The sequence below is a fragment of the Diadema antillarum genome, unplaced genomic scaffold (assembly GCF_040938485.1).
Source record: "Diadema antillarum isolate AM-2024a unplaced genomic scaffold, OU_Dant_1.0 seq00000333_RagTag, whole genome shotgun sequence".
NCBI classification, from domain to species: Eukaryota; Metazoa; Echinodermata; class Echinoidea; order Diadematoida; family Diadematidae; genus Diadema; species Diadema antillarum.
In genome coordinates, this window is record NW_027271349.1 from 1,107,802 (window position 1) to 1,133,787 (window position 25,986).

The window sequence follows — 25,986 nt, forward strand, 5'->3', positions numbered from 1 at the left end:
TGTGCCGTGCAAGCTCGCGTGTTAAGCATACAGTGTAGGTGTTTGTTGCAGTGTACAATGCATGTAAATACACATTGTGTGTGTCAGTTGTGAATGAGACGTGTTCTTCTCTTAATCGGTTATTCCGCTTAATCGGGTAAGAAACGCTCTGCCAGAGCCTACCCGATTATGCGGAGAGCACTGTACTGATAGTACTGTTTTATAGTGATATGGCGAATAAGCCAATCTAATGCAGTGGTCTCCACATAAAAGTTCAGAGTGATAGGAATTAGGATACCACTTATCAGCACCCGCACCAAGGTTCAACCTGCCATGCCAAGGTTCGATCATACGCAGAAGCATTATAGGTTTCTTCCTCTAGCAGGCAGGCAAATTTTGGACGGCATTGTGTTGTGGTTGAATTATGGGTGGCTTGCAACTGAGTTAATCAGGTTCTCTACTTAATTGACATAGAAAAGTGTTGAACCTTAGTCTAGATCTGGTTGTACAAAGTGACCAGAAAGTTATGATCCATGTTACATAAAATTTATATAATTCACCTTATACTATACATGTAGTCGGGTATGTAGGCTGTAGGCATATCACAGCACTTGCCAGTGACACACTAATCACTACATAAATCTAGCCACCTTTTAATAAAAATGAGGAATAAACAAGCTCCCCTGAGACTCTAGCTTTTCTTTGAAATGTTCATTAAAAAGTGATTAATGCCATTAAGGTGGGGACAACAGAATTTACAGCAGCATACAAACTTTATGATGTCAAGTTGCATACAGTGTATATATTACAATGTCATGTTGATATGACTTGTCGGATGTACAGATGTACATTTTACTTTCGTGAATAATGAGTCTGCACTCATGTCAGCAGTGCCTCAGCATGGTATCCTTTGCACTTTTCCTTGAGAGAACTGTGGGAAACGTGCATATCACTATACAACAGGCTCTCTCTATCTCACATTCTACATATGATGACAAAAATGGTATCCCAGGGTACCAAATAAAAATCATCCATTTTGTTGAATTATGTATTTTTTTTAAAGGTTGTACCCTGGCTTGCCAAAAAGTTGAAATTATTTTGGTGCTGGAGCTAGCGCACGCTAGCCTCCTGCACTGCACTGCACTGCACAGAAGCACACGCTCTGCTAGCATCTGTAGCGTACCATGCCTGCATAGTATGACATGCAGTGGCATGGGAATGACATGTACACCAGTGCATGCATTTCTCTGCGGCTGTCCTCGAGTGGACGTGAGGTGGTGCTACACAATGTGGTACCCCAGGGTAACACGTGCTGCATCATATTATGGTAGTGCTGGTTAATAGACTGTATTAATGTATAGAACAAAATGAGATGTTCATTGTAAACCTCCTGTGCCCTGGCTGGAAACCCTCCTCCACCCCCACCCATCCTTGGCAAAAAGCTAGATCTGCCCCTGGCAATCATGAAGTGTATCAAAGCTTTGAATATGATGTCACATTGCAACATCTTGTCATATTCAAGTTTGCCTTCTAGAATCTACTTAGCCTGTTGATGATTCTTTCTTTTTCTCATTTCGTGGGTTTATCCAGGCCGTCTCGTGAGGAGGACGATGGCCTCTGCTGAAATGGCCAAAGTGGGCCAGGCTGGGGAGGACCAGAGTCCAGCTGGATTACTGCACAGACTGGTTCAGAAAATACTCAACAAAAAAGAAGGTTTGTTCCTTTCTTCGTTTGTTTGTCTGTTTCCATCTTTTCTTTTTACCAATATATCTGTTCATAGAACATGTATTTTTTTGTAATGTTCTTCTCCCTCTCTTGATTTATCAGTCAAAATTTTTTATTAAAGAGGGGAAAAAATAGCTGTATACTTCTCTTAGGATGTTTGTGGGTGTGTCTGTAAATCTTTGTTGTTGTTTTTGAATGTTAATGTCATTTGAAGTTTAGTTACTTGTGCATGGAAAAAAAGATACGTGTGTGTTTGATTCTGTTTAATTTTTTTTTTCCTGATCAGATTATTGATGTGTTTAGACAGCACTGTGCTGGAATTTGATACATACTGGATTTATGAATCAGATGCTGTACTAGTTATAATAGCATCTTGATACTTTCAGTTTTGCGTGTAAACCTGTCCTACATTAAATATCTTTAAGAGACTAGGAAACATCCATAGATTCTGAAAAAAAGCTTTGATTTTATTTTCATCTCCATATCTACTTTGGGAATGATTTTATTGATGTTTCATCGTTCATAGGAGAGGATGTATCGACCCAATTCCAGTATGTTGTTCGTGTCATCAGCAGGTATGTGATATCTATGTGTATTGCCATCTTTTATTTTCCCTATTTTAGCTTAACTATGATAACTTAACACGGAGGTAAACCTCATTGTTCAGGCACATTGCTGATCCCAAAATGCATGGTATAACTGAGATATGTATGAAATTTGACTATCTGATACCAAGATAAGGTACTTTTACTTCTATTTACAGAGGAGATCTGTCATGTTTTAATTTTTTTCTGCAAGTACACGATGCATTCGCTGCATTAGCTATGTACAGCTCTAAGTAGGCCTATATATTGCGTTGCAACATATTCAGAGTTTTGAGACAGTTCGTGATCACTGCAAAAAACAAAGTTTGTACACTGATTTGGATTAATGCAGTCAAGATTTATGACATGACTTGGTCAAACAATTTTATAAAATCCTGTCTAAATGGAAGAAGTGAAATGTGATAGATTAATTTTGCAGTTAGGTAGAATATCACAATCACTTGTTGAAAGTTCTACCCAAATTTGTATTTTCTTCCCAGGCTTGGCATGCATTAATGGTGGCTTGTTTGTATTGTGATATGTGTTAAATTCATGCTGTGAAATCTGTTAGTTTTCAGAATCCACTATGACTTTTAAAGTTAAAGCAATTTTGTGTTTCTCATCCATTCAGCAACTTGACACCGACAATAGAAAATGATGAATTCCAAGTTGCTGAAAGAATAAAGAGAAAATGTAAGTACAATGTAAATAATATTTGTATTATTCTGAAATTGTATGTGTAATTGTAAAAAAAAAAAAAAAATTGAAGGTAGTTTGGGAAAATAAAAGAGTAAACAAAAGGAAGCTACAAACTTCAATGTACATACAATATCAAGATAGTCAGTTTTGTGGTAATGAAAGAAAAAAAAAAGAATTGTGAGACTTTCTTGCATTATTTCCTTAAAGAAAGTAGCTGAAAGAATGTTTAGGTTGTATTTAAACAAACTTGCAGCAAACTCATGATTCGGAATTACAGAAAAACATAGTGTCATTTATATTGCACATGATTTTAATAATTTGTAGATACATACAAGTGTATGCAACATCAATTTAATTCATTGGGAGCAGTACATGTATTTTGTTACTTCTAGGTTAAAAATGATTGTTTAGAGCTGTGTAGACTTGAGATGGCATGATTAGTAGGTTACCGATCTTGTTACTGAAATTCTATTATGTTTATGATGAAGCCATGGAAAGATGCTCAAATGATAGTGATATTAAAATCAAAATTATGCAAATTGTAAGCATATGACAGTCAAGACACAAACCCCACAAGCAGGAATTTATGTTTGTGAAACATTAACCCCTTGAGGACAGGCTGACTTTGCTACAACATGCATTTTCCATTGACACTTGTCCGAGTATTCTCGAGACTCGTCCTCAACGGGTTAACATTCACGGTAATACAGGGTATGTCAGTGTGTCAATGTCCTGTGTATAGATTGATATGGATGCACCTTTCTTCTCTATACACACAAAAGAAAGCAAGAATGATATGAGTAAGCTTGTCATTTTTCACCATATGTTTGACTTCCAGTGGCCAAGGATAAAAGAGAGATGGATGCAGCATACTTTTCAGAACTGCATCGAAAATTGCAATCACAGGTAAATACCAATATATTAAACAGGTACAAGAAAAGAACTACAGTAATGCTTGTTTTTTCCTTTTGATATATCACCCTTCTTTATCAAAGTGATTATTGAGGGGTTGACTTCTTCCACCAATTTGTTCTGTAATTTGTTTTTGTGTTCTGACTATTGATTAGTACAACTAATAGGAAAATTGGCAACCCTACAAATGGGTTATGTCTGTAATATTGCTTAATTTACTTTTCATGCATTTATGTTGATACTTTTGATACTTTTGCTTTTCTTCTTGAAGAGAAAGTTCAAGAGTACTTGTATATGAGCTAGTTTACTTTCATTGAATGTTATTTGTAAGTGTATCTTCTCACAGTGATGGTGTCCATGATTTACAGTTATTTATGTCAAGCTTGAATACACGAACAAGTGGTATGCAAACTCATAATGTGTTTTTTCATGTTGTGGATGTAGGGAGTTCTGAAGAACAGATGGGCTGCTCTCTATCTTTTATTGACACTGAGCGAGGAGAAACAGGGAAACAAGAAGCTGGTAAGTTTTTGAGTGAATCATCTAAGGATCATGCTTTGATAGTGATAATAGTTATACCAATCATAATTGTGGTGATACTTGATCCTGCAAAAAATATGTCATATAGCAGTTGTCTCTTCAATGACTTTACAAAGCATGTGCCAGTAATGTCACTGAATATGACATCTTTTCAGCTGTTTGTTTTATTTGTTTTATGTGATGAATTAAGGCATTTATAATGTTCCGACTTGAAAAAGAAATATTAGCTGCATTGTTCTTCAGGACAACATTATCTCTGATGTAGTAGAATGATGAAGATTAAGAAAACAAACTCTTGGAAGTGATAATCAGTGTAACCAGATTTACCATTAGGTACGCACTATCGTAGTAGCACTCTCAGTAGTGTGAAAATAAACTATTTAAGATATCAGTTGTTTGCTCGACAATATTTGTTCATAGATATTTTGATAGTGATAGTGGCTGCATGATTTTCCAAACATTTGTGTGCTTGGGTGTTTCTCCATGTATTTGAATGTAACATTACAACTCATTCAGTAAATTTGTTAAGATGACTTCTGTTCAAGTTTGTGTGTGGATTGGTTCCTTGGAAAATCATGTGCTATTTTTACATAGATCCATGTGCATTTATGGTAGGGATTCAAAGGTAAGGCACCTTTAGCTGGTCTTCCACCATGTGTTTTTCATCATTTGCAAAATTGACAAAGATAAAACCCTTATCAAAATGACAGCTTACACTGCACTTTCTGCATACTGATGATATCTGACAATCATGTTGATTATATTGTGAATGACTGAAATATAACATGTCTTATAACAGGGCTCCAAGAGTGCTGCTGCTATATTTGGTAAAGGTCTACCCAAGCTGGCCACCTCCACCCCGTACTTGCCCAGGGCTGAGCCTCTTGGTGGAGGGCGGGGCTCATCTATGCACCCCACCCAGACTCCTCTCCCAAGAGATATCAGTGCTGGGACCATCTCCTCCAAATCCTCACATAGTAGTGGGATCGGTGAGTGTGAAGTCAGAGAAAGCTGTTCCAGTGTAAAACATCTTTTTAAACTCGGATAACCTACAGGCTCTTGGCATGATGTGTAAATCAAGAGCAATGAAATCTGTAGTCTTAACATGATCATCAGTGATAATTCACACTTTTCCGTTGTCATGTAGGGGAATACTATCTGAGTATCATGTCATAAACCCAACGTGAGAAATTATTTACCTAGGTACCTGTTTTTTAGGAAATCCTGATGTTAGCATACAGAGCCTGTGAGATGCCGTCAATTTAGGCATCCTTATCTGTAATTACTTAAAAGTGTGATTACTTAAAAATGTGATAATCCTCCTGAAAATGCCTGTGATGTGAATTGCAGTAGCATTATCACATGGAAAGAGAAAGAACAATATATATGATAAAGACATTGTGCATACATGACTACATTTCTTGTCTCTGAATGAAATGTGGATGAATGATCATGACTTCGTTAGACAGTAAAACATGAGTGAGATTTTTGCATAATAGAATGTAATTGTCTTTTCTTTTAATACCTTTTAATGTGATATTATCTGAGTTTACAGTTTGCTTTTTACTGTTATAATTTTGGATGTTTTTATTTTCATATTTTGAATAGGAACTGTGCTGATTTGTGTAAGACTGCTTACAGGTTTTTACCTCAAATCCAATACACATCAATGCATTGATTAAACTGGTGAAAATCATGCAATAGTTAAATGACTAGAGATTGCAGAGACACTGTAAAAGTGGAAATTTTCATGGTGTTCAAATTTGTGCGCATTCCGTGCAACCTGAAGCTAGCGTGAAAATAAAGGCACACAAATATTTTTGCTTGCCATATATGTTCCAGTAGTTGATGTCCTGTTTCCCTGGATTTAAAAACACGCAAAACTCTCCTTACCCAGCTGAGTGCAAAAAATTAGTCGTGTGAAAATATCCACTTTTACAGTACTCCTTAGTTTTCACTCAGATATTCTTCCATTTTGTGTTCTACAATGTACCTGCTCAGGAAGTGCTATCAGCAGTATCAGTGGACCGACACCAACCCCACACTCCTACGCTCCAGGGTGAGTGGGTGGAGCTCATTGTCTCTCTAGTATTCTGGTTAAAGGTGTAGTCTCTCAAAAGAAATCATATTTGACATTGTCAATCAATCCATGCAATGTGCACGTGTATATTTAATACCACAGGTGGTACTGAAAGTCCTGATGAACAGAATTTAGTCTGTGAGTTAATTACGCTGCTTGAAGATAAGTTAATCTGCAAATATGCACTTTAGGAAAAGTGATTTTTAATTTTATGTGTGGACACATTTGATTATTGCTGTATACACGGTAAATTTTGTTTATTTGGATGCCTTCTGAATTGAAATGGAATCATTTGGATATTGATTTTCCCAAATACTGGTCATCCTTTTTAGCTCACCTGAGCCGAAGGCTCAAGTGAGCTATTGCGATCGCTCTTCGTCCGGCGTCCGTCGTCCATCGTCCGTCGTGCGTAAACTTTTTACATTTTCATCTTCTTCTTGAAAACCCCAAGACAGATTGTCACCAAACTTGGCAGGTAGCATTGCTAGGGGATTAGGATCTCAATTTGTTAAAATGGGCACCATGTCCTACCCAGGGGGCCCCCAGGGGGCCCAAACCCCCCAAACTGAAGGTATCTTTAAAAATCTTCTTCTCTAGAACCAGATGTGATAGAGCTAAGTTACTGTAATACTATGAGTTGGTACATTGATGACTGTAGTTTCAAATTTGTTCATGGTGGAATCAGGGGTGGCCCCCCCCCCCCCTTGGGACCCAGGGGAGGGGGGTGGGGGAGAGGTCCTAATGGGGCCTAAATTGTACATTTTCATCTTCTTCTTGAGAACACCATGACCCATTTTTCACCAAATTTGGCAGGTAGCATCCCTAGGGGTGTAGGATCTCAGTTTGTTCAAATGGGCACTGTGTCCCACCTGGAGGGCCCCAAGGGACCCAAACCTCCCAAAATTAAGGAATCTTTAACAATCTTCTCTAGAATTAGAAGTGATAGGGCTAAGTTAATACTATAAGTTAGGACCCAGGGGAGGGGGGTTGGGGAGGTCCAAATTGGGGCCTAAATTGTACATTTTTATCTTCTTCTTGAAAACCTCATGATGGATGTTGTCCAAACCTGGCAGGTAGCATCCCTAGGGGGTTAGGATCTCAATTTGTTAGAATTGGCACCATGCTCCTGCCCCCCTCCCCCCCTCCCCCCTCCCCCCAAATTAAGGAATCTTTGTGTAAAAAAGTGATAGAGCTACAATTGTTAGTATGAGGGGGGGGGGGGGGGGGGGGGGGGTCTGAATTTGGGCCCTAAGTGTACATGTTCATCTTCTACTTGAGAATGCCTTGTCAAATTTTGGTAGAGCTGTGTGTAATTTAGATTAGTGACTGTGTGAAAGGTGAACTTGCGATACTCAGGTGAGCGCGAGACCCTCAGATCTCTTGTCTATGTTTTCTCTGTCTGAAAGTTTTGGAGTGTTTTTCCTCTCATCCATAGAAGAACAAGAAATGACACAGGACCGGCTGCAGCTGATTCCACTAGACTTCAAACATGGAACTTCACTCTGATGTTAACAAAGTGCCAAAAATTGAGGGTGCTGTTACACCTTTTAGAAGCACCGCCTCTAAAAACCATTGACAGTATGTAGAAACATACTGAGGTAATCACATATTCAAGTCAGCAATCTCGTATTCCTGGTTTTCTTGTTTGGACAGATATTTGACTGATGGGGTCACACCGGGCACACAGTCTGTAGGGGGCAGGCTAGCACGCATGCTGATCGGAGACAGCTCAGTCCAGCCGACAGGGTCCAGTGGCAACATGGTGATGGCGCCCTCAGGAGTCCAGACTAATACAGTGGAGGTCGAGGGAATCTCTCGGGGCCAGGATGAGAACAGTAAGGAGAAATACAGTGTTTACAGTGAAACCTGGAGAGTAGAACCACTAATGACAAGCTCAGGTAAAACCTGAGTGATATGTTATGGAACTCAATAAGTGTAAATGATGTTTTCAATAGCTTGTCATCTTCAGCAATTAGAAAAGGTATTCCCCTGAGCTCTTTCCGTAGTTCCTGCGTTCACATGAGATTTATTTCGTTTTCATTCAAATCAAAATTTATTGCCAAAAGCTTGTCATAAGTGGTTCTGTACTCAATATTTCATTGAAAATACTATTTTTCTTTTTAAAAAATCTGCCTTTTTAGCCCTGAGAGTACTGCAATGCTGTTTGCAAGGTTGACAGTTCCTGTTATAAATACTATGCTAATGTTTATTTTGATGTACAGACAAAACACTAACGATTGATATCCAGGGTCTGTGCCTTCCCATCGCTGCTCCATCAGCCAATAGAAATATGCTGGGATGTGTGTGTGTTTGGGTTGGGAATGTTGATCACATGCTGCAGACTGTTCCATACTGATGGTCTACAACCTTCCTTTATAGGCCTAAAGCCTGATGTCTCAGAAACTCACCAAGTGTGAACATTTTTTTTTCAATATCTTGTCATCTTTAGTAATAAGAGAAGGTATTCCCCTGAGCTCTTTCCCTAGTTCCTACATTCATTTGAAGTTTTAGTTTTTTTTCATTCATATTCAGGATGGATGTTTGTTTAGGATAGCATTTTTTTTTCATGGCAAAGAGATTTCAGTCGTGGTGTAAAAAGAAATTTCTCTCTTGCAGCATCATTTGAAGTGGCAGAGAAGACTCTTGTGCATGACCTGATCTACGTCTTCCAAGGGATTGATGGAAAGATGATCAAATACAGCAAGACAGAAGATGCCTTCAGGATTGTCCATGGGGTAAAGATTTAGAAAGGACCAATCACATGTTTGTTTGTTCTTCCACAGATAGAGATATTGTTTGTTAGTATCTGAAATGTTTGAAAAAAAAAAGCTAATACAGCGCACTCCTGTTGTAACGAACACATTTACAACAAAATCCTGGTTACAACGAAGTAAAAATCCAGGTCCCAAAATTATCGGCTCTATGTTTTTTATTGTTCATTTGTTTGGTTATAACGAAAGAAATTTGTCGGTCCCGAGGACTTCGTTATTATAATGGGAGTCCACGGTATGCATCATTCAGATATTGGCTGTAGCTAGTGCCCAAGAGAAGGTGGTTTTGCTGTATGCCTCCAGTTTAGTATGAACACATGAAAGGAGGAGGTTGAGAACTTTTCAAGAAAAAAATTGTGAGGAAATACGTTTCAGTTTTCACATACAACTCAGCAGACATAGAAACATGTGATGCTCTTCTAAACAAATGCTTGTACACCTTCCTTGAGGAATTTCATGAAGGATATTGTCAGGTTTTTTTTTTTAGCTCACCTGAGCCGAAGGCTCAAGTGAGCTATTGCGATCGCTCTTCGTCCGGTGTCCGGCGTGCGTCGTGCGTCGTGCGTCGTGCGCCGTGCGTCGTGCGTAAACTTTTACATTTTCATCTTCTTCTTGAGAACCCCTTGACCGATTTTCACCAAACTTGGCAGGTAGCATCCCTAGGGGGATAGGATTTCAATTTGTTCAAGTGGGCACCATACCCCACCTGGGGGGCCCCAGAGGGGCCCAAACCCCCCAAAATTAAGGAATCTTAAAAAATCTTCTTCTCTAGAACCAAAAGTGATAGAGCTAAGTTAATACTATGAATTAGTGCATTGATGACTGTAGTTTCAAGTTTGTTCATGGCGGAATCATAGGTGCCCCCCTTGGGACCCAGGGGAGGGGGTTTAGAGGGGTCCTAATGGGGCCCATATTGTACATTTTCATCTTTTTCTTGAAAATGCCGTAATGACACTTTTTCACTTAAGTTGGCAGGTAGCATCCTTAGGGAGAAAGAATCTCATTTCCATCCAATGGGCATCATGTCCCACTTGGGGGCCCCAGGGGGCCTAAATTTGGACCAAAATTGTAAATTTTCATCTTTTTCTTGAAAAACTCTATCACTACTTTTAATTTTCACCAAACTTGGCAGGTAGCATCCCTAGAGGGGGGATAGAATCTCAATTCCATCAAATGGGCACCATGCTCCCACCTGGGGGGCCCCAGGGGACCCCCCTCCCCCTCCCGTAAGGAATCTTTACAGATTTTCTCTAGAACTGGAAGTGATTGAGCTAAGTTAATACTATGAGTCAGTATATTGATGACTGTTGTTTCAAGTTTGTTCATGGGAGAATCAGGTGTGCCCCCCACCCCCTTGGAACCCAAGGAAGCGGGATGGGATGGGGGGGGGGGGGTCTAAATGTGGACCTAAATTTTTCATCTTCTTGCTGAAAACAACATAATGGATTTTCACCAAACTTATCAAATAGCATTACCATAGGGATAAGATCTCAAAGTGTTTGAATGGGCACTTTCCTTGGGGGGCCCCAGGGGGTCCAAACCTCCTAATTTAATGAATAAGAACAAGTTTTCCAATGTTCTCAGGTAAGAGTCTGCAGGAATGCGTGGAAGGTGAACTTGCGATACTCAGGTGAGCGCGTGACCCCCCCGGGTCTCTTGTTTGACAAACTGGTACAAGGTACTGAAATCCTTGCTTCAGATTGGCTTAAATTGAAGTGACCCCTCATATGCGAGGTATAATGGAATGCTCCGAGAAGGAATATGCGTAATGAAAGCTTTAATCATGTTGCTGACACTTTCTGGATATAGTAGGATTTGGTCTGAAATTGACAGTCACTGGTGGTGAAGAGAACATATTCCTGTGTACAGATATACATGTAAATATGTTTATTGACAGACAACAGTGAATCATGATGAATTTTGCTATGTATGGCAAATTCACTTCAAATCACTCATTATTTTGATGCCTATTACAAAGCACAGAAGTTAAATGTAGACATAAGACTGACAACCAGATAAAACTATTTTCCCCAGGGGGGTCACCTGTCCTGCAGGACACTATTCAGGGAACATCACAACAGGTTAAGAACCTTCATGTGACAGAAAAAACAATAATGTCATTCAAAATTGAGAAAAACTTGATATATTTTCTTCATATAGAGTAATTGGAGGTGTTTTGGATTATGCCCAAATGATAAATCCACTAGTGATAAGTCAGGATAAATGAATGCTTGTAAATGGAAATGCTGTATAAAGAGAAATGCTTTTACAAAAATCTTCCTCAACTGCCAACATTTTATTATATTTAGAATGTCTTCTCTTCATCAAAAATAAGAAAATATATTTTTGAAAATCAAGAGAAAATTGAGTTAAGTACGTGTAAGATAACGTCGCTGGGGCGACAAGACCTTGTATCTGCAAAAAACATGGTGGCCAAAACATTATAGCGAATGGGATAGCCTTTCCTTTGACAAACTGTGGTGGCTTCATTTTTGAAGTAAGACACTTGGGATTTGGACAGGACGTCACTTATCCCATTATTTGACCATTAATTAAAAAAAAGTCATTTTCACCAAAATTGCAGATACAAGGTCTTGTCACCCCCAGCGACATGTGTGTTTCAGCTTCCATATGACTATGTGAAATGCAACTTGATGTTTGTGATCATGTTTGTTTGTATGTTTGTTTGATAGCTTGGAGTACCACGCCCCTGTAGGGATCTTGTACACAAGTTATCAGAACTGGGCTGGTTGTATCTCAAAGTCAGACGCTACATTGATGCAAGGAATAATGACAAAGCCTTTGGCCTTGTGGGTCAGGTAAGCTCTGCAGATAATATAATTGACATTATTCTGACTAAAATTCAGTTGAACTTCAGCAATCCGTCATTCAGGAATTGCTTGAATATTTTCAATGTACAACTGTATAATAGCTCATTTATTTATCCTTTGCATTTGATGAAATCTCAATTTATCACTCAATACAAATGTGAAAAGCTTGGAAGGGTTTGACATTTACATGATATTTTTGTTAAAGAAGTCAACATGTTTGACATATATGTCTAGTGATAGACCCGTCTTGATTATACAGAATACAAGCTTTGAGTAGTAACAGTGTGACTGTTTGGTGTACAGGGGACCTTTCTCCATGCTACCTAAATTTTTTTGTTAAGCTATGCATGTATGGTGTGATGATGACAAATATGAAAATTTTTTAGTAGAGTTAGACACATGCTGAAGGGAGACAAATTTTCCTTTTTACTGCATTATGTGTACATGTTTTCCCCATTTAGTCTTGAGAGAGCAAACTAAAGCTGAACTTGCAGAGATTTTTTTTTTTACTATTACTCTGTAAATAAGAGCATGTGTTTGATCTGTACTATTATCACACATACAATCTTAGTCATTGAGTAACAGCAAAAATATAAAATGAGAAAATCTGTGTAACCGCACCCTACAGAACAAGGCAAATTCCCTTCTTTCAGGCAGAAATGTTGTGATGTGTAGCCACTTGATATTGACACTTGGTGTAGACTAAGCTATATTGAATTGTATTCAGTGAAGTTTGTAACAGAGAATGATATGCATTGCTTGCTGCATTCACTGCAGAGTTTCTGTGCAGCTTTGCAGCAGGAGTTGACAGAGTATTACAGACTCTTGGCAGTACTAGAGGCCCAGGTGAGTGAAGGATACCCCTTTCATACCATGACATGGGTTATGATGTACCTGTATGCTACCACCACATATCTACCAAGTCTTCCTGGGGCCCGTTTCATAAAACTTGTCATCAGTGACAACTGCAACATTTCTATGACAAATTTGCTCTCAGCCAATCAGATGCAAGGATTTCAGTAGCTTGTCACATCTGTGACAACTTGTCACTGATGACAAGTTTTATGAAATGGGCCCCTGATTCTGCAGGAGATGCCATAAAAAAAAAAAAAACACAAACAAACAAGTGTTTCTTCCTGTCTTGACTAAAAAATATCTAAAGTCCCCTTGATTGAACAGAAACAGACACTTATATATCTATTTATATGTATTATATATTCATTGCACTTGTAAATGATTTGCCAACTTCCAAGTTACTGTAGAGTTATGGGAGAATTCTATTCAACTCAGTTACTCACTTAATTTCCATGGAACAAAATTATTAGTCAGATGCCTGATGAATGAGAACTGTATCAATGTAAAATTTGCACCTGGCATACCTAACTTGTTTTTGTTTTTTTTCACATTCTTCAAAGAGTCTGTGGCTGATGTATCCAATAAAAGTTGTTATTTTTCTATCCAATGATTTGTTGACGTTTGTGAGTGTTTTTTTTTTTTTTTTTTGCCCCAGCAACTTCAAGAGCAAGATGTGGGCTTAGAGGAGGGGTCGCCTAGCAACCTGTCTCTCTTCCGTCTCAATGTCTGGACCTTGGACCCCCTCCACCGTATGAAGCAGCTGGCCATCCTGGTGGACGGGTGTGCAGGTGAGTTTACAGGCCGTCATAGTCTCTGATTACTCAAACAAAATGTGATTGATTTGGTCACGGATATCTCCAAACTTAAACTTGATTTGCAATGTACACTTTTGAGAGGGTTAGTTTTCATAATTATGCTGTACTGAGTATATGTTATCAAAATTTGTTGGGAGCTTAACATTGAAGTCTGATCTTACTGTCACTTTGTCAGCTGTTGTACGTTATGTTTATATGATTCTGTTTCTTCAATCTACAGTGAAAATGGGGTCAATATGGCCTTAGTTTGTTGGTTAGCTTTCTGTACTTCAAAATTACCTGTGGGTATTAGATCTAAAGGATTGACTGTCTATAGTAGGGTGGCTACTCCCTTGTCTCCCACTCAGCAGTCTGGTTGAGGGGGAAAACTCAGCTGAAACTTGAAACCTTTTAAAGGAAATGAAATTGTATAAATCATTCCGTTCATGTGCAGTGACGACTCTTTTCTTGTGGAAATTGGCTCTTTGCTCTTTTTGTTGACTTAAAGACAAAAAGGGAGGTTCCCTGGCCTCAGCCATCCACTCCTACACACTCCATGGTGACCCTTCCACACGGCAACTGGTCAAACACATTCTGCGACTGGTAGCCTTTCCTATCAGGACGATGCTGGACAAATGGATCTTTGATGGTCAGCTGGAGGACAAGCACAATGAGGTGAAGCAGACTGACCATTGCCCTGGTCCATGTCACGTGGTTGCTAGGTTTCTTGGTGGATGATTCCATCCTGGGGAGGGGCGGGAGGTGGCATGCTTTAGCCTCTTTGATAGTGGATTGTAAAATGGTGAACCCATCATTTGTAGACTGCTCTGGAAGTAAAACCCATTTTTGGGATCATAAGCAATCCAAGTAGAATTCTGTTTGTAGACAGACCATCAGTCGATGTAGGAAATGTCAGTGAAAAAATTGTACCAGCTGTGTACTGTAAATGCTGTTATTTTCATGAGGGTTTAATTTTTGCAAATTTTGTGAATCACTGTTTGACCATGAATTTAAAAATGCACAAAAATAATGTCACATAATCTTGAACAGACAGGCATTAGTGCTCTCAGTGTTGAATCGCAAAAAGAAGATCTCGCAAAGATATCTGTGAACTCTTCATTCACGAAAATATCTGTACACTAAAACAACAGTTTTTGCGGTAAATTACAAGATTATGGAATGTGTAATGATACAATTGTGCCATTTGACGTCATACAGCTTTCTGTCAGGTTCCTTTATACTAGTCATCTGGAACACAAAGAATGTGTTTAAAAACTTAATATTTAGAATGGAAAAGATAAACCAATGCAACCAAATGCAATGTTTCTCTTTTTTTCTGTGATTTTGTTTGGTATAGTTCTTTGTGGCAGCTGACCCGTCAATCAAAGAGGACAAGCTGTGGCATGAGAAATATTCCCTGAGGAAGTCCATGGTGCCTTCTTTTATCAGCATGGAACAAGCTAGAAAGGTGCACACATGTTTCAATCATTGTCATCAAAGTCACATCATCTGTTTCATGTTTTTAAGTGGCAAACTCTATGAAATATTGATTGTGGAATTTGAAATTTGAAATGTTTTTTCTCTACAATTCTGAATTCTCTCTGAGCAGTTTTTTGGCCTCAATACATTTTCAACCACAAAGTGTGTGAACATGCCTTCAAGAAAAAAAAAATACTGTTATGGTCAATCAGATTTTAAAAAAAAAAATCAGTTGGGGGTACTGTTAAAGAGGACATTTTTGTGCTTGACCTGGGGGGATGTAGTGTGCATGTTTTAATTATGTGGAATCAAAATAGCTAGTAGTATCACTCACGTGTACACTGTATATAGCAAGCCAAATTTTGAATCCTTTATTTTTGCACTAGTTTCATGTCACATGAAATGTGCAATAATTTCTACTTTTTCAGCATTCCTTTGACTGGATGAAATATTGAAGCAAGAACACTTAACATGCTCATTTCAAAAATTATGTTTAATTACCAAATCATAGTTAAAAAGAAGGTAAAATATTGTAACATTTATCATCACAAGAGTGTCATCCGCTACTCTTTATGTTTCACCACATTAGCATAGCTACAGTTCATGCATGCTTTTGAAAGAGCACAAAGGTTGAAGCAATGTACTGCAATGAATGCATCCACAGGTAGATATAAAGCTGCCAGGGATTAACTCAAGTCTAGACTAGTAGTGTGTTTGCCTTTTCTTCCCCCAACCATTACAGATTCTGTCCATTGGGAAAGCAATTAACTTTCTGCGACAGGTGTGTAAGGACCACACCCCAATCAAGGGGAAATCCCTGGTGGTTGTCACGTCAGGCAGCAACAATTACCAAAACAGTGAGTCATGATTCACATATGTCTCAAATCAGGAAGTCTATCAATCGCAGTCTTTTCTTCGAGTCATCACCAATCATGCCTCGGTCATACATGCCATTATGATTAGTGATATATGAACTATTCAGGTTTTCTGGACTGGACTAAAAGTTTGTCATCTACTGATCTTTGTACAGCCGAACTAAATTCGTCGAAGTTTGCAAATCAGTAATGTATTGGAATTATCAGTATGATTATGAGATATTGCCTTACTTTCCTCGTAAATGATTTTTGATGGGAACAAAGCATCTTATCAAATTTGCCATTGTGTCTGTATCATATGTGAAAGAGTGAGCTGAAATTGCATGCACTCCCTTTTATCTTTATTCCCCCAAGGACTTTGCAAGTCGTGCAACCTGTTTAAAGGCAACCATTGGGATTAATGCAAAGTTCATCCTTTTCTAGATTTGATGATGGAAGACATAGTAAAGTGTATGAGCCACTGGCATCAATTAAAAACCATAGTTTAGATAGCAAAACAACCGAAATGATGGGTCCTAGCCTTCAGCCATATCGAATTGTATTTAGCATTTTCTTTTTCTCACAACTTGGAATGACTGAAGCTAGCCTTTCAGAATAAGTTTTGGAGACATTTTCTCTACCTGCAGTTTTCATTGCTATGTCAGTGCTCCAGCAAGGACTTATGAGTTTTCTGCGACTCTGATATATTCTATCTTTAGCTGAGATGCTGTTACAACAAGACATGGATGGATCCTTCCAACAAGTGATAGACAGTGAGTACAGAGACACCAGCAAGAGACTTCTTCACATCCTTCAAACACAGTTCAAGTTTCTAGAGCACCTCAAGGTAAGATTGGAAGCTGATATATTTCCTCTAGCCAAACTAACATTCCATACATAGATAGATTTTTGTTTAAACTTTATGATACCATCATCCATGTCTAGTAGTTGCTATTAAAAGAAAAATTCTTCAAGAACAGTGTGAAGTTGTCATAGTGATACACTGTACTAACATATCTAGCATGAGTTACCTGTTTCAAATTTTCAGAAAGTTTTTCTTGGGGTCCATTCTCAGAAGAGCTCCCATTGTTGTAAAGTACCCATAGGTGTCAAAGTAAAGCAAGCTGCCCATAATTTGACCATAACGCCATCCAAATTTTGACTGCCAGCCATATGTAGAAACCTATGCCTTTGCGCACGGTCAAATTTTGGCATGGGAGGTTGAACCTTGGTGCGGGTGTTTCAATGTGATGTGTGACACTGCTGCATATCAAGGTACTCTTCTCTTGATTTTGAATGCAAATATGTATTGGGCACATTATCTATTTAGTGTTATTGTATCATAGTAACTGGAATTGTGAAAGGTAAATTTACTTTTAATAAAATATGAACCATCACAATTGTTCAATGTTATATTTAATGTTTGTGTCAGCTATGTTTCTTGACCTGACATATTCAAGGAAGGAGTTCTGAAGTGTCAAGTTACTGTCTTCATTTGTAGGAGTGGTTATAGGATGAACCCTCACTCAAATGTATAGCATTATGATTTTAGGTTTGTGTTTTTGATATATTGTTTTTGTCTCCCAAATGATTTGGTACCATAGACAATATTTTCAGGTTTTTGGTCAGTCAATGTTTTGCATTCTAAGTAATAGTCATTATTCTAAATTTGCCTGTGACACAACCTTGAACTTTACAGGGTTAGAGGAAGATTGATTTCTACTTTATTTTATCCACATTATAAGGTTTTACTCCTCCCTAAATTTAAAATGATATGAAACTTTGTATGGCAAATTTAAATTATGTGTATTTTACAAGTCATTGTAGGCAAAGAATACCAATGGGTGTGTTTGTGTTTTGTGGTTGTACAGGCCATGAGGCGATACCTGCTCTTAGGTCAGGGAGATTTCATCAAGCATCTCATGGACCTTCTTGAGTGAGTGTTATCTTTTCCTACATACTCATACATACAGTCAAGGAGAGAATGTTACAGATTAGGCAGATTAGTGATTGTAGTAAACATTACTCTACTCTGCTTCAAATGCAGGTCTCTTGTATGTGTGATGGTTGATCATTGATTTCATTACCTCCTTCATGAGAAAATGTGCTTTCAAGCAGCATTTATAAGAGTTATGCCATTTTACATAATTAGTAATATCTATTTCCTGCTGTTATGTCATCGAAAATGCTATTTAGATAGCCTTTCTTTCATCATACTCAATAAGACTAAAATTCTTCACTTTTAAGATTATTTTTTGAATCTGCATGCAGCATTACATTTTTTGCATGCACTGGAAATTTGGAAAACAGTTTTTGGTCATGATATTCATGATGCTTCTTTCATCTCAGTTCTGAGCTCTTGTGACAGAAAGATTCAGCTTTTCTGCTCCATGTATGAGAAGTATCAATATGCAGGTTATCTCTCTCCTTTAAAAGCTCTTACCGGCATAGTATATTTGAAGACTGTTTTTTTTTTTTTTAATGTTTCCTCATAATCAATGGCTTGATTAAACTTCATAAACTAGTGCTACTTAATGATTAGTGTCCCAATGGAATTTTGATGTTACCTATTGCTGTCACTGACACCAGTATGTTTGCACCTGTCATGCCCAGGGCTGATCTAGCCAAGCCAGCCAACATGCTGTATCTTCACAACTTGACTGGAGTCTTGGAGACTGCTGTAAGAGCTACCAATGCTCAGTATGAAGACTCTGACATCCTCAACAGGCTTGATGTCAGACTTCTTGAGGTGAGATTTACTTTCCTCAAATTCGCACTTGGTTCAACACCCACCCTATAGATTTAGAGGGAAAGTCCTGTGGTACGGAACTTTTCCCTTCAAAACCAAAGTGTGGATGCTCACTTGGACTTCTCACAGTGTCGCTGCGAAGGTTGTCGGGCCTGGGGACAAAATTTGGAAGGGAGAGCGACCTTGGGCTTGATTTTGATAGCACCTAGATGTATTCATGAAATGTGCATATGTCAAATGGCAGGGCATGCCTCGAACTGTGATTCTTGCTTCAGTTCAGGGACAGTCGATTGTAGTGAAACCAGTCAGTCGTAAAAAGATATTAAAGATCTCTCCCGACTGTACCCATAGTGCTGGACCCAGTGTGAATACAAGAAGATTGAAGATGATTGAAATCTAAACCTGTGATCTTCTGATGTTTGCACAAATATATCAGCTGCAATGTGTACATGGCAGTGGAGCAGTGAACAAGCTTTGACTGGGGGAAAAAAAATGTGCTGTTTTTAAACAGTCTAATAATGTCTGTCAGATTTGAGAATGCCTCTGTCATCGCCAAAAGTTTCAATCAATAATATGTTGAATGATTGAAAATTAGCCTGTTTCAGAGACTCTGATATGAGTAACAGCAGACTTTAATTTCAGTACACCATTTGTGGTTTTTGGCTCTAAAAGTGTGAATTTGTGACATTGTTTTCAGATTTCTCCAGGTGACACTGGTTGGGATGTCTTCAGCCTTGACTACCATCTTGATGGTCCAATCAGTACAGTCTTTACTGCACAGTGTAAGATCCTCTACCTCAGAGTCTTCAACTTCCTCTGGCGGGCCAAGCGTATGGAGTATGTCCTGGCTCAGGTCTGGAAGAACCAGATGGCCAACGCCAAGGCTCTGCGCTCCATACCTGGTAGGTCCCATGCAGGCAACTCCTTTTATCAGAGCAGACTATACCTATATCCTTACTAGAACTTGATGTTGTTCACCCTTTGATATGCAACTTTACCAACATTCAGACTGGCTATGCAGATACAAGGTACAAAAATTGTTTGATATTGATCATCGCTACACAATAACAAGTTATTTCACAATTTGTTATTTGGCAATGCAACGTTGGACATTGTATTTGATTATATTGTTTTGTATTGTATTGTATTGTATTGTATTGTATTGTATCTGCTTTCCACATAAAATCAACATAAAAATACACAAATGATAATCAAACAATATTAATGGGAATACTACTGGATTTCCCTGCTTAGCTGTGCCTGCAAGACGCTGCTCTTCTACCCAGCGGTCCAGGGGCCATGCTCATATGGCTTTGCTAGTGAACATGAGAATAATTCTTTCGTGTGGTGTCATTATTTGTTCTCCATGATAAATGCATGGAGGAGTGTTTGCGATGTAAGAGGTTTGTTGCATGTTACTAGTCTCTGATCAAGACAAATTATTTATTATCCTTTGGCAGAGCTTTACCCACTCCTTCATCGCTGTCACACCATTGCTGCAGAGATGATCCACTTTGTCAACCAAATGCAGTACTACATCAACTTTGAGGTAGGTTTCATGCTTGCTGTAAGGTGACTTTCGTATGATGGCATATCAACTAATCCTGACATTTTTCAGTGAAACATAAGCATGATCTTACCAGGCAGCTGTCTTTGTCAATGCAGCATATATTTCTCATTTATTCATTATTATTTTACTTTAGTACATTTTAGTTTATTATCACGAGGCAAAGGGACCCGTTTTGATTTAGACTTGACTATCTGCTTGTGGAATCGGTAATTTATTTATGAAAAGTACATGAATGGATTTTTGTGAATACAGTAATCTACAATAGGGCGGTGAGTTGGCTCAGTTGGTAGCGCGACTGCCTCTGACCCAAGCAACCAGGGTTTGAGCTCAAGTCTGGACTGAGCAGTGTTGTGTGTAATCATACCGTCCCCTCTAGCAAGAGGCAAAACACTCTGTCCCTCGGATAGGACATAAAATGGAGGTCCCTTGTACGAGAGAGTAACAACTCATGCACGTAAATGATCCCGCTTCATTCATTCATAGCAAAGAGCAGGGTGTTTAACCCGGTGAAGGGAAGTGGTCCCACCTCGCGTCCAACTGGACCCCATGGAAGACCAGCTTAGTATAGCTGAATATGGGCTATCCAGCCATCATCTCAGATGGAAATGAACAAACAAACAATGAGATTTCAATCTGTCACAACTGACAAGCGCCCTCTTCATTCTCTGTCTGCCATGTGTCAGGTGATGGCGTGTTCCTGGGACACTATCTGGAAGAATGTAACCGAAGCAGCAGACCTGGATCAAATCATCGCTGCCCATGAGCTCTTTCTGGACACCATCCTGCGGAGGGCCCTACTGGACGACAAGTCAAGGGTGAGGAGGAGGAATAGATGACCATGGGACTGACCAACACAGTTTGGGTGACCCTAGTGGTAGCCACTGGGGTTAGGTCTGGGATGACCCTTGGGCTGGTCACTGGGGTTAATCCGGAAAGGTCTGGGTCTAGACAAGTGACCCTAGTTGTAGCCACTGGGGTTAGGTCTGGATAGGTCACATATTTGACCACTTGGGTTGTGTCTAAATATGATTTTACCATTAGTCTCATTGCTGCAGTTATTCGTCAATATTGCAGTGTACACTGAATATCAAGAGATATCTATACTCATTGAATGATGAGTAATCTCATAGTCATGCAGAAATATTTGCTTTATGTGTATTGTATTTTGAACTCTGATATTAACTGAAAGAACAAATTAGATTTTTTGTCTCATACACCTCATTTTAAAGAGTTTTGCCTGTAAAGTAACACAATCAATTAGATTGTAAGTGTATATCACCATAACCTATTTAGGACAAACTGATTTCCCTATTACACATGCTTCCGTAAACAAGTGATTAAGTGTAAGTGAGGTTCCGTGATGTTGAAAATGACATGTTGCCTGAGAGACAAAAACAGATCATGTGTCTATCAAGCGCATACTTCTAGCGCATGGTACACGCTAACGGCATACCCGCTTGCCTTTCATGAGACGTAAGATGTTATGCTTACATGCTTGCCCATGTGTATTGGGGCCCCCACAGAGCATAAATAGTATTATCTGCCCCTTGGCATGGCTTGATGATGTCATTGGAACCTTGTCTATACTAGGGAGTAATCTTCAGCAGGTTAAGATCTTTATCAGCAAGGTGATATGTTGATTTCCATGCTAAAAATAACTTGTTTTCCTGTCTGCCCTCTCACCCCATCCAGCCTCTACTGAACCAGCTGAGAGTCATCTTTGATCTCATCATCCAGTTCCAACACTCCCAGGACACCATGTTCACCAAGGCCTTGGAGGAGTTGAATAGGAGACAAGCCATCTCCAAGGCTATCAATACAAGGACAGAAAAGGTCGGTGACCTTTCATTTGGTTTAAAGAAGGGTCATATCCCTGATGATGGGCTTGATTTGAGAGAAGGGGTATTATCAATAAATCTTTGAAGAAGATTGGGCACCTTAAGGGAGAAAAATACACACAAACAACAGAAGTATTGAGTGGTGAGGTAAAACTGAGAGATTGCCACAAAATAACCAACTTGTGTTCAAACCCTGTGGATTCTTATTTCACAGTGAAGACAAAGGTACATGTACATTAGAAGCATGTAGTTAATATGCAAAGATGAAGTGTGTGTGAAGAAATTAAGGAAGGAAATTGCCCCCACTCCTCAGAAAAGACAAAACAATACAAACATGCCAGAGGGTTTTCGTAGATATTGTTTTGCGATAGATAGAAGTCTTATCTCTATTGACCTATATTACCAGGTGATGTTATGTGCTCAGTAGGGGATGGGATAACAAGTTACCATTGATGTGGTCATTTCCCACTGTATGTCACCATTAGTAAAGGGTATAAAATAGTTATAAATCTGATGAAGCAGTTTGCAGGTTGATGTGTCATCCTGTTGCCATAGTGATGAAAGTTACCCACTCCTGTGATGACTGAAATAAGATGTTGATGTCAATTTGTTTCCAGGGTGATTGGGGAACCAGTGCAGTGGAGGAGGCAGACCAAGAGAAAATGAAGGCAGAGTTCAGGAGAACTTTCCTGCCCAGCTCTAAGGCCCAGATGAATGTCCTTGCTAACTCCTACCAGGTAACAATCATTCTAGATATTGAATGTTCCATGACTTTTCAGCATTTTACTGTGGACTGTTTGATTTAAGATGCTGACCCACATACTATGTTAACCAATGTATCATTTGGATGTGGTCTACTCTATATGCATCACAGCTTTTAGTCATAAGAAGTCATCTCTCCTGCATGGACACCAATAGACATTGTACAAAGAAAAGAGAAAAGCTTGTATTGCTGAGTTTGAAGTGCTACTTTGATATAAAAAAAATGGAACGGTGATGTAACTGACTTTAACAAATGTTATACACTTACACAGAAATAAAAAAAAATGTGTACAAAATATGGGCTACCACTGAAAAAGATATTTATGTAATGCTCTGCAAGTCAAAAATCTTAGGGGCAACAAAATCCACATCTGTGTCAGGGAGTGTCGATTTGAACGCATGTTGACCAAGAGATATATCTGGCCACTGACCTGTCCACTTCTGCCTTTTCATGCTTACCTAAAACCCTTTTACCTTGTGTGCTTGTTGAACCACTGTGACATCTCATTAAGTGTGTGTATCAAATTGGACAAGGTGAAGGTGTCATAGACTTGATTGGAGACTTATGGTGTGTGTTTTCTGTAGAGACACACCATTCACTGTACCACATCGTGCTCATATTATAAACGTTTTGCCTTTCTCCCACACCAGGACATGGTCCAAAAGTTCCTTGTGATGCTGACCAATCATTCGGATGATAGTCTCCGTCTTCTGGCTGTCCGTCTTGATTTCAATGAAGTCTACAGGGCCAAGGAGCCAAAACTACGCAGCCCAATGACTGTCATCAAAAAGAAGAGGAGACACCTGGATTTAGGAGTCTAGTTACATCAGGAAAGTTTGGGGAAAGGATCCGATTCATGGAAAATTAAGAAAGAGGATCATGTGGCCAGTACTTCCATAGGTTAAAGCAGTCTTCAATCTCATAATCCCATGTATTGCATATGATGTGTTTATGAGGGCTCAGTCAATGGCTTGATGTGGATAAAAAATGCCTCTCACACAAGAGCTTTACATGTCACTCTACCTGCTATGTCAGCTGAAGAAGTATGGTAAAGTTAAGGATAAGAATTTGTGAAAATTTTTCTCCTTTTATAATCCAAGTTGCAAAAGACCAATAACTCAAGAGTGCTTTCTTGATTTTAATTTGCAGATGAGTCTACAGTCGGTGAATTTATTTGAGCCAATTTTCTTTAGATGAAAAACAAAACAAAACAAACAAAAGAAAGTGCTGGATATAATACTCATATCAATGTCTTATCAACCCTATAGGGAACCAGTTTCATTGTTTCATATGGTATATGCACTTTTATAAGAGGTTTCACTTAACAGCCTCTGAGCATTACCACATGCTCGGAGTAGAAACAATGCGCAAGAAATACTGCCCTTAGAGGAATAGAAAAGCAAAAAACATGTTTAGTTGATAGCTGATGAATTGGCAGTTGGCATTCATGCATTTGGATGATAAATGGAAGTGAATTGTTCAGATGCTGTCTATCAATGGAAATTTGTTTATGAAAATCTGTTCATTTTTTCATTATTGAAAGTCATGTGACCCCATCATGGCAGAGTCACTTTAGCAGCTCCTGATTAAAATTCCAAGCAATTGCACATAGTGTGAAAAAATATAAAATAGATTACACTTGTATAGCAATTAAATGATGTAAGGGAGGTTTTGATGTCAGTACACAGGCATATCAGATAAATGTCCAACTGATATGAACATCTGACCCTGAGTGACCACCACATACCTCTGGACCGGAGTGACCACCACATGCCGCTGGACCCGAGTGACCAAAAGGAGACAGCCCTCGCTGACCACCAGTTAGGGCATTTGAAGCAACATCTTGGCCTTTCCTTTTCTAAGACTTACAGTACTTGCTTTAATGAAACTTCTAGAGATGACAGAAGTGAGTAGGGGCTGAGTGTTTGTGATGATTAGTATCCAGGCAGATGACAGCTGCCCCTAGAGGTACATGTAAAGTAGGGGCTAAGTGTCAGTGGATTTTGTCTCGGAAAATGGTCGTTACCAGAAATACTAAAGGGGACTCCGGTTATAACAAGGTCCTTAGGATTATAATCAAAGACAATTTGCACCATCGACTAAATTTAATGATGACTATTTTTCCCCTGAATTTTCACTTTGTTGTAATGAATTTCTTTGTAACCATGTTGGTTGTAATCACAGGAGTGCCCTGTATCATTTAGAGAAATCACTCTTTGGTATCAGCTGGTAGTGACGTTTGGGAGGAAGAAGCATAGTAGCAGGGAGGACACAGTGTTTTAAAAAAATGCCAGGTTGCTATTGTCTTCAAAGTGTTGCATTGTTTATCTTTAAGAATTCATCTGGGGCAGTTGAAAGGAGCATTTGAGTGAAAATACCCCACATGATAAATTTATGTGAGTTTTGTTCTTTAAATGGAACATATCTCTTATTTACAATCAGCAATAAAATACTCATACGTTCTTTTTAAATCACCATAAAAAGGAGACAGGTAAGTAATGGTCATGTGTTGTTTAACATTTAAAGTTTATGAATTGAGATTCCAGTTCAAGGAAGAGCAGAAGGAAAAACCCTTCATGTTTGTGTGTGTGTTTGTGATGCTTGTAGGGGTTGGTTTGCTAGTTCACTTTATACTCTTTGACTCTGGCTGTGGAATGCTGGTCTCTTGTTGCTAGTACCATGTTCCAATTTTCATAACTGAAATTGTCACCTTGCATTGCGGAAATGCACATGTTATTGTACATATCAAAATGGCATCTGCAAACTTTGTGAAGTGATTAGAGGTGATAATCTTGACATGTTTGACACACCTTTTTTGTTTTACTTTATAGACATATGATGTCAGTGTGTATCAGTACTTTATGAAAAAATATTGTCCTCATTCTTTTATATTACGATGCAGGATACAATTGTATTTTCATGGTATGAAATTTGCGTGAATTGGAGCCACCAGCCTTTTTCGC

At 38.8% G+C, this 25,986-nt stretch overlaps 1 protein-coding gene across 1 annotated transcript in view; it reads left to right on the plus strand.

The window, feature by feature from the left end:
- The window catches only part of LOC139730763 (gamma-tubulin complex component 3 homolog), a 33,064-nt gene extending 8,531 nt beyond the window's left edge, over window positions 1-24,533 (plus strand). The window contains exons 2-25 of the mRNA XM_071641625.1: window positions 1,570-1,692; window positions 2,231-2,279; window positions 2,920-2,981; window positions 3,826-3,893; window positions 4,344-4,421; window positions 5,239-5,428; window positions 6,441-6,498; window positions 8,173-8,354; window positions 9,136-9,254; window positions 11,984-12,109; window positions 12,899-12,967; window positions 13,632-13,764; window positions 14,279-14,445; window positions 15,128-15,238; window positions 15,992-16,106; window positions 16,823-16,950; window positions 17,975-18,039; window positions 18,717-18,852; window positions 19,550-19,754; window positions 20,313-20,401; window positions 21,106-21,237; window positions 22,115-22,255; window positions 22,878-22,997; window positions 23,674-24,533. Coding sequence (XP_071497726.1) covers window positions 1,590-1,692; window positions 2,231-2,279; window positions 2,920-2,981; window positions 3,826-3,893; window positions 4,344-4,421; window positions 5,239-5,428; window positions 6,441-6,498; window positions 8,173-8,354; window positions 9,136-9,254; window positions 11,984-12,109; window positions 12,899-12,967; window positions 13,632-13,764; window positions 14,279-14,445; window positions 15,128-15,238; window positions 15,992-16,106; window positions 16,823-16,950; window positions 17,975-18,039; window positions 18,717-18,852; window positions 19,550-19,754; window positions 20,313-20,401; window positions 21,106-21,237; window positions 22,115-22,255; window positions 22,878-22,997; window positions 23,674-23,844 — 2,817 coding nt within the window. The 5' untranslated portion in view covers window positions 1,570-1,589 and the 3' untranslated portion in view covers window positions 23,845-24,533. The remainder of the gene's footprint in view (window positions 1-1,569; window positions 1,693-2,230; window positions 2,280-2,919; window positions 2,982-3,825; window positions 3,894-4,343; window positions 4,422-5,238; window positions 5,429-6,440; window positions 6,499-8,172; window positions 8,355-9,135; window positions 9,255-11,983; window positions 12,110-12,898; window positions 12,968-13,631; window positions 13,765-14,278; window positions 14,446-15,127; window positions 15,239-15,991; window positions 16,107-16,822; window positions 16,951-17,974; window positions 18,040-18,716; window positions 18,853-19,549; window positions 19,755-20,312; window positions 20,402-21,105; window positions 21,238-22,114; window positions 22,256-22,877; window positions 22,998-23,673) is intronic.
- The last annotated feature ends 1,453 nt before the right edge of the window (window positions 24,534-25,986 follow it).